Source organism: Lethenteron reissneri, chromosome 14, assembly GCF_015708825.2.
Source record: "Lethenteron reissneri isolate LAM-NWPU_2019-01 chromosome 14, ASM1570882v1, whole genome shotgun sequence".
Lineage (NCBI taxonomy): Eukaryota > Metazoa > Chordata > Hyperoartia > Petromyzontiformes > Petromyzontidae > Lethenteron > Lethenteron reissneri.
This window is the reverse complement of record NC_083792.1, coordinates 6,202,453-6,217,329: the sequence shown is the minus strand read 5'-3', so window position 1 is coordinate 6,217,329 and position 14,877 is coordinate 6,202,453. Positions and strand designations below refer to the sequence as shown.

Here is a 14,877-nt window from a genome sequence, read left to right as displayed (position 1 = left end):
TCACGTAGTATATGTATTTTATTTCATACCCACGTGACATTACCGAAAGAACCAAAGAGAATGGGACATTTGGTTTTAATCCCCCCGCTTCCGTCCACCCAGCAGTCTCGAATTGGTACTCGGCAGTCGATCGGCTGGTCTGGTGCGGTGGTGCAGAGTGTGGGTACTGCCACCTCTTCCAAGATCCCTGGAAGAGTCGGAGCAATGACACCGTCTAGCGGAGGTCCTTCCACCAGCAGTGGCGCGAGCGAGCAATTGCAGGGCCGCGCCTTTACTCTGTAACCCCACCGTTGGCATGAGAGCGCATGCAGAAGTGTTTCTTTGACTGCAGCCGGATGGCGGTGCGGGCAGTTTTTTTTTGTAACGTGATTTCATGGACGCTCAGATTTTAAAATGCTGACAACTGCACCACCCCCCCTCCCTCCCTCCCACCAACTCAATTTCAGCTCGACTTGCCTGGCGAGTTAAGCTCACCACCACGGCGTCACATCTGGATCTGTTACGGAAACAACTGGCGGATGAGAAAGAGGATGAGAAACGGCACGAGGAAGAGCGTGGAAAGGGAATAAATACACGACGCTCCAGGAAAAAGAATGAGAAGTGAAACCTCAGCGCCCGCGTGAAATCAAGCAACGGGGAAACCACGCCAGAGATCCCACAAGAAGCGTGGGGTTTGCCTACACCTCCCGTGTACGTCCCACTGGACATGCGTGGGGAAAAGAAGCTTCATAGCTCATCGGATTCTTACAGTCTAAATAACATTTCGGGGTCTGTGTATCGCCCTAGATTGTTTGAAACTCATTCCAGCAGTGGATTGGCCGTGACTGATGTTGATGATGACTTTCACGCATTGATGAGTTTATTTTCGCGCAGGGTAATAGGGCAATGAATGGAGACATTGTTGGAATAACAAAGCATGCCTTCACATTACAAGACGCACTTTTCTCCCTGAAAGTCAAACAAAAGTTGAGGGTGCGTCTTATAATCCGGTGTCAAAGACCAGCTTTGTATAACTTGATTTGTTGAACTTTATTCACAGTGGGCACGAGATTGGGGTGCGCCGTACTCTCCCGAACGCCTTTTTAATCCGGACAATCTTGGTGATTAGACTCGTGGCGTATTTTCTTTCCAGCCAGGACAACAGGGCGACTGGAAAATGTCGAGAGGCAAGCGCTCTGTTGCGCGAAGGTCGGCGTCAAATATAAATACACGACTGTGGGATAAAAATAGCGTGGCGGTAAGGCCATCGTGCTGAAGTGAGCACGCGTACTGTACGTGTTCTCACTGCACTGATGGATACAAGCATTCCTGTGCTGTGTTGGTCAATGGGGTATTTTAACCATACTTCACCACTGGGGTCGGTGAAGGGAGGAGAAGGCAGTACCGGCTCTGATACATTGAAGATAAAACTCTTGCAAAAAAATAGTCAACAGACTCAGATTGTTCCTTACATATAAAGGCCATTATTATTATACAACACCTTATTTCGTGCTAATAGATTGACTAACAATCGTAACGAATCAGAATAGGAGCCAGACGAGTTTACACGCCCATGTGAATGTTATTCACAGCAATTATTGACTGGAGACAGAAATCCATGATGGGCATGAAGGAAGGGATGGGGCAGACCCCGCCTCTGTACTCGGCATGGCGATGCCGAGCGGGAGAGGCTGTCAGTGGCTATGCCTCGCCACTGTTCAACGACAAAGTCACAGTTTATTACCGCCTGCATTATAAAACACGACGTTATAAACAGACTCAGAAGACCACTGCAACCGACTAAAAGAGACGCCGTGTTTTTTGTTCTAAAGGCTATGCCCAAAGGGCACACGAACGGTTAATTGATTTGTTTGGATTAAATATTGGGGGGTGGGCTGAAATTAGGACTCCTCGAATGAAAACAAGGAAGCGTCTGTCTTGACGACAGTGTCTCTCTGCTCAGACCGTCAGGATGTTCGTGCAAATTCCACATTCCTATGGCACACACAACAACCGCCATTCGCCACCAAGTGGTGGTGACGTCACCACGGCGCCTGTTCCAGGCTAGGTGCACCTTGAGGCCACGTGCAGTGTCGAACGCCCGCTGGCACGAGGTCACGGGGCAGACCCAGCAGGTGCCACGGGTCGACTGACTGAGATGACTGCTGGCCGATGCACCACCTGTGCCCCCTACTGTGCCAACTTGCTGTGTTTATACGCCCGGCGCTCCGCTCGTTGTTGTGAGCGTCGCTCCTCTGCCCTCCGTTGTTGCTGGAGGGCGACTGCCTCCAACTGCCCAGAAGCAGCGTCATTCACGAGCTTCGTCACACAGAGGCTGATCTTGACACCGCTGGTACCGGTCATCGGCAAGTCCACTCAGCAACACATCCTCTTGTACCACATCACTCCATCTTTTCTCGAGCCCGTTTAGCCCCCTCTATCCGGCCGAACACGCACACCAAGAGACACTCACTGCTGCCAACTCCCCACAAAGTTGCGTTCATTTTAGTGACCCCAGGGACATGATGGGCTGAGTTCTGCCGTAAACTTACAGCTGCAATGTTTTGTGAAGGTCACTGTGTTTGGCATACGATGACAAGTATTGCAAATGTAAAAAGCGTTGCTCACTCCCTTAAACAGGAACATGCGACGGGCAGTTACCAAAACAGTGGACATCTTCGCGAGCGCTTCTTGCAAAAGGATTTAAAATAACAGAGGCGTACAACTGTAAGTTTAACACGAAGGCTTTCGCGAACAATATTATTAATAATAACGTTGTTTGGGTTAGATCGCGTAAGTGTAAATGTTGTGTCGTAACCCTCCACTACCCGACACAGCTAGTAAGAGACTTGTCACGTAAACATAACGTTGCAATTAGTGACTACTTCAGCCCACCGGTGTGTTGGAGAGTAAATCCACAACATTAACAATTTGAGGAGTACGACGTTTCGCTGGTAATTACATCCAGCGGCATCGGGCTATTTGCCAGAATAAAAAAAAACTTTATTAAGAATTGTACGTTACTCGACGAACATTACCGGACATTGAAGGCAAGTTTTCAGAGTCTGCTCCGTGACGCAGGGCGTTTGTAGGGCTTAGAGGAATGTGTCTCTTAGCTCACCGTTGTTTAGCCTTGCGTGGAGGTGAGGGGCTGCCCCATCATTCTTCCAGACGTCACGGCCACTGTCCTGAGCCACTCATGGTGGGGACACCTTTGACCAGTGCCCTCTCAAAATCCGATATTTGGTAATTCCACCAAATATCATACTTTGACTCCCACAAAGGTCACATTTGAAGTTTAAAAGCGCTGTCCACCAAACTGCAGGACGTTCCCCCAGCACTGTCGCAATCACTCACGGTGACAATACAAAAAAAATAACGCCCCCTTCACACAAATAAACGTCGCAAACGGGATGTTGCTGGATCAATGTCGTCTAAGTCTACCAGGGCACAGGACCCATTGTCTTGGCTCCCACCTCCTCACTCCGACCCCGGAGCCACTGGATGTCGGTGCGAGCCCCCGGGCTCTCCTCCCATCAGCTTCCCACTCCCGCCCACCTCTCACTGTCGTCTAATGGGAGCTGCAATGCCTCTCTCTCCCCCTCCCTCCGCTTCCCTCCTCCTCCTGCTGCAGTGGCGTCAGCGCCGAGTGAGGGCTGGACTCTGGGGAGGGTGAATTTGGGTCGTGGGCTCAAGCGCCGTGGCTTGTGAACGCAGTTTTGTGCGAGGCAGTGTTCAAATATCGCGCTCGCCTGCGGTCGCCATATAGACCGAGCCGTGCCATGGGAATGTGGAATATCCGCAATTGGCTGTTCTGTTCTATTTGTGCATGTAGCTGTGTGTTCGGGAGGTCAATGGCAATGTCGATGATTGCTAGCCACCAGAGGGCTTCAGGAGGGAGAGTTTGTGTAGTCTTGCTATTCCTCCTCCGTTGAAGGATTGCAGACTACATTGGTTTATGATTTGGTCCATAGTTTGTGTTGCATAACCACAATCGCGGTGTGGTTTGTGTCTTTAATTTCCCATTTATGAAGATGTTCGCATCGGCCTGTTGATGTTCTCAGAATCATAATCTTTATTTAGAGTGGAGCCATCTGATGAGCTTTGGAGCTCGTTTTAACAGATGTTTAAATGTTCTGATGCGGTTGATGGGTTATACCACCAGTGTCTTCCAGGAATGTCACAGCCAGGTGCGATGATGTTTGGGTATCGAGTGAGCTGTATATTCTGGACGTCTGCGTTGTTCCGCTCTGTTCGCCAGCGTCCTTCCTGCTCTGGGCGAGATCCAAGGACGGTGACAGCAGCAGAGCGATCCCAGAAGGGGATGGATCGGAACTTGGCTCAATACGGCCGATGGGGATGGGTGATGCTCCACACGCGTTTGACAGTCGAGGCGTGTTGACCTGTGCCCGTGACATAAACAGCAGTGTACCGTTCGTTCTCATGTTTATTGAAACATTTCACCTGGAAAATCCCTTGAGATAGAAAATTGTGTTCACCGGCGAGTCCAAGGCATCAAGTGACGCCCACATAGCAACAACGTAAAGGCAAGTATAAAAACATTTTAAAATCTAGACCTTATACAGGCGATCAGACAATGCCAAACACATTCATGACAAAGTTCAATTCAGCATACACTTTCAATGCAATTGTTTCATATTATTTAAGTGCTGTATTAAAAAGATAACGCCCTACTGTGGTTAGGGAGAGCGACAAACCTCAAACTAAAAAAGTAATGCAGCTAGGCAAGCAGCCTGGCCATGGCCTCAACCAGTCCAGTGTTCTCACGGTCAGCGCCCAGCCAGCAGCCAGGGCCGTGCATCGTGGGGGATGCGGGGACCGGGTCAACTCACACCCCCGACGCCTTCAAACCAAACCTAAAGTATGACTTCTGGCACTGTACCGTCGAAGCGCGCCCCTTCCCCCTCCCCCCCCCCCGGATCGCGGGGCCCGGGGCAGTCGCCCCGATTCGCCGTGCCCTAGGGACCACTCTACGCACAGCACCCGGCACCCAGAGCAGTGCCTGTTTTGTCGTCGTCCATTGGCTCTCTGTGCGTGGGAAGGGAACCAACTTAGGGATGCAACCTTCCCCACGAACCTCGCCCAGTCGAGCTTGGGTCATTCTGCAATTATTATCATCGGCCATGATCTATCCACTGCTGGATGAAGGCCTCCCCGAGCCGTCACCATCACGGTCCTGCGGTGGTGTGCCACTCCACCTCGCACCGGGCACATCGGTTGATTCCACTGCTCCATGTCTGTGGGTAGAAGTCGTCTCCGTCGCTAATGTCAACCACCGGACGTCGTCTTTGCCGGCGCTGTGCCCTTCCCACGCCGATTGTCTATTACCCGAGCAGCGCGCGCGTGTTCTGTGATCCTCCGCGAGCCTCAAAATGTGCTGGCTGTCGCCTGATGAAGCTAGTTGTAATTACTGGCGAAACGTCGTACTCAGATTGTAAATGTTGTGGCTTGGCTCTCCAACACACCGGTGTGCTGTGACGAATTGGCACGTTCTGTTTATGTGACAACCCTTACTAGTTGGCTGTGTCGGGTGATGGCAGGTTTTAACGACACATATTTACGCGATCGAACCCAAAAACCTCTATTATGGAGCCCGCTACGTGTTAAACTGCGTGGCTTTCAAAGATTTCCGAGGACTTTGCGAGCCGCGAATGTCGCGTTGGGCCGTGCCCATCACCACGGCCGCGCCCCGCGGTTGCGCAGCCTCCGGCGTGCAGAGCGGTGCGAGGGAGTCGGCAAAGCGGCTTCGTAACTTCGACACGAGAGCCCCGGTCTCAACGTTTCCGCATTGGGCTACTCTCGCCAATTGCGATGATCGTGGTCTCTTCTCCGACGACAGTTCTCACCCGGTTAAACAAAACAAACTCGGACTCGTGGAAATGAAAAAAAAATAAACGTGCTCCGTATAAACCTGAGTGCATCCCAATCGTGCATGCAATATGACTTGCAAAGAAAGAAGCCAAGCACGTGTGTATGAGTGTGTGTGTAGCCATTAGTTGGTACAGTAGGAGGCACAGGTGGTACATCAGCCAGTCATCTCGGTCAGTCGACCCGTGGCACCTGGATCTGCCCCGTGACCTCCTGCCAGCGGGCGTTCGACACTTCACGTGGCCTCAATGTGCACTTGGCCTGGCACAAGCGTCGTGGTGACATCACCGCCACTTAGTGGCGAATGGCGGTTGTTGTTGTGTAGCCATCGCCGAGCGTGGAATCGATGGACGGTGAGAGGGCCGTCGAGCCTACGCGCCGATACAATGCGGCCGAGCAGGACATACGGGGCGCAAGTTTCAATTTGAGAATCGCAAAGTCGTCCTTCGGGCGTTGGCTTCCGGGTAGATGTCACTCAGCTTATTCTTGGAAACCATCACTTTGTTCCTGCGGATTAAACAGCGTCCGAGGGGCATCTTGTGATGGACGCGCGCCACGTGCTGAACGTACTCGCAGAAGCACATGCCCTCCTCCACGTGGCTGATGGCGGCTCCTCCCGCATCCTTCGGCGCGAAGCCCTTGTTCACCGCAGGTCGCGACGTAGGCGCACGAGAAGAGGCGCAGGGCCTTGACGAACAGCTCCTCGGTTTCCGCGGGCGTGAGCGTCAGGCACGCGTTCAACATGTTGCAGACGAGCACGCGGCACTGCTCCACGCACATGTACACGAAGAGCAGTTCCCCCCTGGGCCCGCATCCCGCCATGATGCTGCTCGTGATGAACACGCGGTTGGCCTCCCCGACCCGCTCGTGCAGCCGCGCCTGCTGCCTGCGGTACTCGTGCCGGGGCCACGTCCACACGTACCACATCGTCCCGAGCAGCAGCGCCAGCAACAGCACCAAGCCGCTGATTGACACGGGGAAGATTAGACGGTTTTCGGAAAATCGCATAATGACGGCTATAAAAGCAACAATCACCGCGAATATCAATAATTGCAACAGTCTTTTGCATTTTTCTCGTTTTTCATGTTCACTGAAGACGCTCGCCGTCTTTGGCATTTTGTTGATGATGAGCATGGCCTTCATGAAGTCCTGCAGGCTGACGATCCACCCGAGCATCGGCGGGATCATGTACTCGTTGAAGGTGCCGACTTTCCAGGGCTCCAGGTGCTGCTCTCGCGGTCTCATCACCAGGAGCAGCATCCCGTTGTGCAACATGCGGGAAGGCGACGGGAGGGTTGCGGACATCTCGACGAGGCTGTTCGGCGTGCGCAGCACGGTGTCCAGCTTGACCAAGAAATTCGGGTCGGCGGCGTCCAGGCAGGTGAGGTGCTTGAGCTGGAAGGGCATGTCGACTGGCCCCATGAGAATTGGCACGATCGCTTTGCCGATATTCGTGTTGCCCAGGATGCTCATGTGCGTCTCCCACGTGCACCATCGGCTGCTCAAGTAGTCGGCGCTCAAGACCAGCAAGATCTTGTGGCTCCTGTGGATGGCGTCCACCATGTTGTCCACGATGGGCTTCCCGGCGAGGAAGTCTCGCTCGTGATGACACACGCTGAACCCACGCTCGGGGCTCTCCAGCTTGGAGATGAGCCCCTGAGCCCAGTCGCTGTCGGCGTCGCAGTAGCTGAGGAAGCAGCTGAATATCCCGGGAGGCTGGACATCGCACAGGCTGTCTGTGTCTTCCTCCAACTGCAGCAGTCGAGCGTCGTCACGGTCGTCGGCCATGGCTAAGATACCAATCTGCCGGGCAACAAATATAGACAATGACACACACACACGGCGCGCCTGAAATGTGAGCGTTAGTGGTAATTGCGTTTGATTCCTGGTCCCACAGCCGACATTGTTGGCAAGCAATATGTGAACCGGTCCTGGGCACAATCGTCACAGACCCGCACTGAGCAGCGTGGTGAGGTATGGTCATCCAGCAGCGGATCGACAAAAGGCTGTCTCTGGCATTACACTTCACCTGTACGTGAAATGGGAGCGCCTCTTAATATGCTGTGCACTATACCAGGTCTGAGACCACAGGGTGGATAGGGGGCATGGCCGTACGGCGAGGAACACTTCGTGACACTTCCAAGTGAAGAGGCAGTCATAGAGCAGCCGAAATTGAAAACCTTTTGAGTTTGGAATTGAACAGGGACAGCGCGGGAGGCAGGGAGCCGCCAGGGCAGACAGCTGGGGACAGGGAGGTTCCGACTCTGCGAGCCACAGCAGCGCAGGAGCGACCTCCCGCGGAGCGCAGCTGGTGGCAGCAGTGGGGCGCACGAGGGGCAGCAGAGCGAGATGGGATATCGAGAATGTTCATGTTCTTGGTTCTTTCGGTAAAGTCACGTAGAATGGAAATAATAAAATAATAAAAATAAAACATAATAAAATAATTCTCACGACGTTTCGGCCACAACGCAAGCAGCCGTCCTCGTCGTTGTGGCCCTAAACGTCGTGAGAATTATTTATTATGTTTATTTTTAATATTTTATTATTTCCATTTTACGTGACTTTACCGAAAGAACCAAGAAGATGAATCCCTGCAGTCACGAAAGCTTTGAATCGAAATCGAGGATGTTGTTACGACGTCGAGCCCATTGCTCCGTGCCAAAGGGGCCATCCGCGAGATGCGTTTCCACGTCGCCACCCACGCCTCCTGCAGCTGCTGCTGCTGTCGCTGCTGCGCTCACAGAAACTTCCACGTGGCCCCATCCCCATTATCTGCAAGCTGCCAGCGCGGAGCCGTGGCCACGTGCCGCCACCAGCAGCTCCAGGAGCCGCGCGTCGACTCCGTGTCTCAACAACAACCACAGCAACAACAACAACCACAGCAACAACTACAGCAACAACCACCACAACTACAACCACAATAACCACCACAACCATAATAACAACAAAAACAAACCATAATAATAACAACCACGATAACAACAATCACAACCACCACCACCATAACAACAACAACCACAATAACCATGATAATAACCACAACAAAAACCACCACAACCACCACAACAACAACCACAACAACAAACACAACAACCACAACAACAACAACCTGCCGGGTGTTGCGCCGTTCCAATCTGGCGCCAGCTCTAAAAAAGCATGAACTGCACTCTGGTTCGGTGTTCATTGATTAATTGTCCATTGCACCGTGCCGTGTGCATTTAAATCGAGGTTTCGCTTCGCATTACAAACGTGACATTTTTTTAAAAGATGCAAACGAAGAGGCTCTATCACGAGAATAACAGTGAATGCCAATTGACATGTGAATGACGTGCACGGCAGCAAGCGCACATTGTCACTCCTAGTCGTCGTAGCTGCCTTACTTGTCAACGTCGCAATGGTGTCGCACACAATTGTCTGCGCAATTGAATGAACCGTCAAACGAACGCAGTCGTGCAACTCGGCCACGTGTATGCAAGCTGCAGTCGAGGCGTCACCACCATCAGCCGTGATCAAGCGGCTTGCATCTATCCATGAAAATGGAAAGTCTGCATATGCGCGCACCTCAATCAATTGTTAATGAGCACCCCCAAAAACTCCCGAATGCCCCCGAATGCCCCGCCCCTCACTGTCACAGTCACCTAGTTATTTAATGAGTCGAGCTTCGACTCGTGCTCCGTTCCCGTGCCCGCGGCGTTTTGGCATCACGCGACTCGGAGGAGGCGGCGCTCGAGATGAACGCCGCGGTTCCGCGCCGCGCCCGTGCGCTCCGACTCCTCGCGATGCCCCCCCCCCAACCCATCGCCCCCCCTACACCGCCCCCCCCCCAGGTTGTGCTCTTGTTGCGCAACCCAAGTCCTCATCGTCGTCTGTTTCCCCGGTGCGCTTCGGCGAGCGCCGCTCTTGTGCCACCCGTTCGCAACGAGGAAGGAGGTAGCGACGTGAACGACCGAGAGAGGGGGGGGAACGAGCCCTCGTTACCGTGACTCGCGGCGCAGCGCGGTGTCGGCATGCACGCACGCAGCCTGCATCATCATCGTCATCGTCGTCATCGTCGTCCATTATCTCTCGATCCACTGTTGGATAACAGCGGTGGCGTGACAATCCACCGCGCGTCCTGGCGCACCAGATGATTTCATAGCTCCAACTCTGCCGTCGGAAGTCCCCTCCATAGCTACTCCTCGCCACCGACCGTGCCGCCGTCTCTTCTCTCGCGGCTCTTGCGACGCTAAACGACTCGTCCCGCTAACACGCACACGAGCCGCGATCCCCGCCGCTCCATCTCCGCGGGCGGTTTGCGCTCCCTCCTTTGGCTGCCACTCCGCCGTCAGCCTCCACCACCAACGAGAGTCGTCGCTTCGCGTGACATTTCCTGCCCAAGGCCCGATCACCTTTCTCCCCAGTTCGCGACACGTCTTACGATAACCTTTTACACGCGCGTCTATTTTGTTATCCCCACCCTCCCACCCAGCACCTCCGATTAGCTACGTGCGGTGCGAAAGAAGTTCAAGGTCAACACACGCACGTAGACTGCTTCGCCGCGTGCGTCTCGACGTCCGTCTCACGCTGCAAGCGTGCGCGACTCTCCACGCTCCGCTCGTAACTCTCGTAGCTGTATGTCCCGCACTGTGTATGGCACAAGACAAGTGATGCCGCTGCTGCTGCCACACACGCCGTGAACACGAGTGGCTCACTCACTCACCTCTCCGTGGCGTCAGGGGACTCTGTGGAACTCCCAGCGACAGCTCCGTGTCACCAGCAACAACAGCAGCAGCAGCAGCCACCAGCGCCGGTGAACAGGCGCTTAGTGTCGGCTTGCTGCCAGTGCGACTTGAGAGAGAAGGGGAGTGACAATTCTTGGCACGGCACCTCGTGATTTGCTGCAGCCAGCGAACAAAGTAGCCGCAAACTAGCAGCGGTCAGTGACGTCCACGGGAATTTCCCAGAAAGTAGTCATCGCAGTAGAGCCGGGGGGGGGGGGGAGGAATTTGATGACGGGCAGGCCCCACTGTTGATCCAGAAACTCTGTGAGCGTCCTTCCCGGCAATGCAAACACCGTGTAGAGATCTGTACAAACACCACCCAGTGGCCGTCTAGCGCGCTGCTGGCATTCAGCATCGAGGCACATGCTGGTCAAAATTGAAAACCACTTTCTTTCAGAACTGCTTTTTGTGTTTAGTTTATTGTCCCTTTTCCCCGGGGACCTCTGATGAACACGGTTGGCTGCGTACGGCGCGAAAGAAGGTCACCATACAGGTGATGATTGTAAATGCATCTGAACAAAAACATTTTTTTTACCATAATTTGCATGTCTCCCTGGCATAGCAATCCGTGCGTGTGTGCACGTGCACTCGTGATGACGTGGGGCAACATACACATCGACGCCGGCGACCGGAGTGGAGTAAAAACCAAACAGCGTCCACAAGATCAACAGCACGCATCGCCACCAGAGGAACAACAGAGGGGACGACGGGGACGTCGCCTTGACTGTCACACAACACGCCCGTGCGTGTGCTCGCTGTGCGTTCGTCTCACTTCCCCCGCACCTCCGGTTAGCTACGCGCGGTGCGAAATGAGTTCAAGGTCAGCGTGCACGCTGCGGTGATTCTCAACACGTGCGCGTCTCTCCACGCTCTGCTCGTGATTCTCAGCTGTGCGTATGCCCAGGATGAGGAGTCGGGAGACCGGGATGATAATTCGGGAGACCGAGATGAGGGCACGGGAGACCAGGATGAGGGCACGGGATGAGTCGCATTGTGCGAGAAGGGTGACCCGGATGGAATGGCAGTCAAAGGGATGGAACTCGAACCTTAAAGGGGACAATCGCCGCAGAGATGAAGCGACGAGAGGTCAGGAATGGGATGCGGCGTCGCAAGAATGAAAGGGATGGCGGTGTGTGCGTCGGGAGGCGGTCATCCGGCAGCGTATTGGCAGACATGACGATGATGGTGAATGCCATAACAGAACGAGTCCTGTATAAGTCAGCAGTTAAGACACTGCACACATATTGAGGGAGAGTAATTTCATGATTCAACTCTGTTGTATGAGAAATCGCCGTGGCCGTGAAATCCAGCGGGCTGGATGTTGAACCGCTTTACAATCCCAGTGGTGTACAGTACACGGTGATCGCGACCCACGCAACGCGTCCTGGCAGCACCGCGGCCCGCGCGTGGGTTAGTCATCGGCACATTTTAGACGCAGGAAAACTTCCTCAAATCCATTTCCCATCCCGCGAGAAGCAGAAGCGTCCGTGGCTGCAGCGAAGGCGGCGGGGGTTGACGCGAGGCAGTCACTACTGCTGCCCAGACACGCGCACTGGCAACCGTTTAAGTTTTACAACGCGCAGACTAAGAATGTTCAGACTCTGTCTTCTCGACAGACCTGTTCTCCACCTGAGGACGCTGCTTGCGTTGTGGTCGAAACGTCGTGAGAATTATTTATTATGTTTTATTTTTATTATTTTATTATTTCCATTCTACGTGACTTTACCGAAAGAACCAAGAAGATGAATCCCTGCAGTCACGAAAGCTTTAAATCGAAATTTATTGTTGAGGCTCGCCTATTTTTTTTTTAATCAAGCACATGTTTATTTTAAAATACTGAAATCAAACATCGAGTTCAGGTCGTGTTGCTAACGGACTTCTCAATATGCTCATTGCCACCTCGAATGCACCTTGGTCTCGTCACGTCTCAGAAGCTAAGCGAATTTGAGCCTGGTTCGCACGGAACTTCGATGGCAGACGACTCGGGATCGCCGTGCCGGGTTTGTCCGGCGTGGGCCGTGGGGTTGGCCACCAGATGGCGGACAAAGCGAGGGATGGGGCCCCGCTCTGCGTCCATCGCTCGTGGAATTGGCCCAAAGCAACACATTCCGCTACCGACGCCGCCTGCCCTTCGTGGAAACAAACGTACGCATGTAACATGCGACGCGTTCGCGAAACGGCCTTTGTTCATAGCGCACATGTAGGGTCATTGACCAAAACGTCGCCTCTTAAACATATTTTCACGATTACGGCAGAGTGATTGATGAACGTGAGCTGTTTTTTATTTGTCCGCGTGTGAACAGAGTGCCGTCCGTACTCCCGTGGGGGTCGACGCCCACCTCCCCGCTCCGTGTGAGCGACGTCCACCCCCTCCACTTCCCCCTCCTCCTCGTTGGCCGCCTCTCGCCGGGCCCCCGCCGATCGGGTGATCGGGGCCCCCGCGGCAGCGCCCTCTCTGAGGGGCGTGGCTAATCGGCTGGCTCACCACCGCCCGGGGTTACCTCGCACACGCCCACGTACACCGCCACCGCCGCCACACAAGCCAACGCGGTGGCATGCACGCGCGCGCCCCTGCAGGCGCTTATTTTCCACAAAGCCTACGCGAATTTGCGCCTCGCCTCGCTGTTAATGCGATTGCTGCTGCGTGAACAAGCGCGAGTGTTAGCGAGCGGGTTTAACACCCCCGCCCCCCCCCCCCGCTCGAATACTCGCTGCTCGGACGCGGGCGTGTCAGCGCCCATACAATGTTAAGCTAATTTAGGGGCACCGCAGTGTAACCTGTCCTGCGAGGGTCGGCCACTCTCCTGGCACCGGGAAACCGTGGGACTCTCCGTCTAGGGGCCCTTCGGATTAAAACCCGATGTGCCAGGCAACCGCCCGCCAGGACACTGCGCGGGTGCGCTGCGTGCGGTTGTGTGTTTAGTGCGGGGGCCGGGAGGGAGTCGCGGTGCTTGCGGAGTTGCTCCGCTCTCGTGGCACCACACTCCTCCTACACGTGCGAGAGGCATCTAAGATCACGGAACGCTTTGACAATGCAAACGTAAAACTAAGGCTCACTCGCACCGGGTGTTCATTTAAAAGAGTTCGCTTCTCGCACTCATCGGTCTTTTGTGTACGGCAATTGCCAGCGCTGTATGCGCACGCGAGTGAACACAATGCTGCCGTGTAGTTAGCACGTGTGCGAACAGCGTAGGAAGGAGGAGGCTACACTCGGTGGTCGTGCCGCGTGTTCCACGCCGGAGGAATCGCCCACCCCATCGGTCACAGTCGGTCGTGTCAAATCAAAAGGCGATTTTATTTGAAACGTCCCAAGTCGCGGAGTAAATTAATTTCATGAATCTGAACTAAAAAAAGAGTCTGGCACTGGGCAACGGTGGAAATCTGCTGTCCTTGGCTGTCAAATCTGATGCTCTCACCGATGTTGTATCTGTAACGGATTCCCACTCTCACCCGGGAAGTACATTTCACGTGATTATATTTGCTGTGCTCTGCTAGTTCGTGATAACCTTATGAAGAAGTTGCACTTTCACTCAACTGTGGCTGCAGAGTGGCGCTATGCGTGATAAAGTCTCGACTTCCTCTTACGGTTGGGATGAATATATTTGTCTTTGCTTTGCAAGCCACCTGGGTTAACTTGTTTGGTGGACATTTCTAAAAATTACAATAACCACGGCTTTCGTTGGAAGTAAACTTCCACGTAGAAACCTTACACGTCTTCGACTCAGATTCGAATCTATCTGTGTGACTCGCTTACATGTGTAAGGGTCCTGTATACTTGCTTGCTATACTTTTGTCGAACTTGATCAAATGCAAAGTATTGAAACGGCTGATTTAACACGAGCGTCTACCGCAATCATTGTCAGTGTGTGCTTTGTTGTCTGGGTGTTGTGACGTTCCGTGCGATGTCTGCTTGCAACAGAGTTCCTGTCGGTACCCCCTTTAGATGCTTGGGACCGTCTCCTGTGACTCATGCAACATCTCTCTACCTTTGCCATGATATGACGTTGAAATGTCGTCTCGTGACTACAGTATTATAAGGTTGTTTATTCTGACTGAAGTGGCTAAAAGCAACAACAAAAAAAGCATTCATGTCTCAAACGTCCACCTGTACGTAATACCCCAAAACGCGTTGCATGACCGCGTTAATTTCCTTTATTCTAGAAAACATTTCGCCGTAAACGCCCCTTGCTTAACCGGTGCGTTGCGTTGGCAGTGGCACGCGAAGCGAGTTCGTGGTCGTGCATACGCG

At 53.5% G+C, this 14,877-nt stretch overlaps 1 protein-coding gene across 2 annotated transcripts; it reads right to left on the bottom strand.

Annotated features, from left to right (window-relative positions):
- Positions 1 to 3,619: 3,619 nt before the first annotated feature.
- LOC133342291 (uncharacterized) lies at positions 3,620 to 10,768 on the bottom strand. Of its 2 annotated transcripts, none has more exons than XM_061551364.1 (2): positions 10,568 to 10,768; positions 3,620 to 7,671 (listed from the first exon to the last, which is right to left on the bottom strand). In XM_061551364.1, the coding sequence occupies exon 2, from the start codon at positions 7,654 to 7,656 to the stop codon at positions 6,349 to 6,351; it is 1,308 nt and encodes a 435-aa protein (XP_061407348.1). In that variant the 5' UTR covers positions 7,657 to 7,671; positions 10,568 to 10,768; the 3' UTR covers positions 3,620 to 6,348. The 2 variants fall into 2 exon arrangements, with proteins under 2 accessions (XP_061407348.1, XP_061407347.1); XM_061551363.1 differs by lacking the exon at positions 10,568 to 10,768 and adding an exon at positions 9,847 to 10,472.
- Positions 10,769 to 14,877: the final 4,109 nt, after the last annotated feature.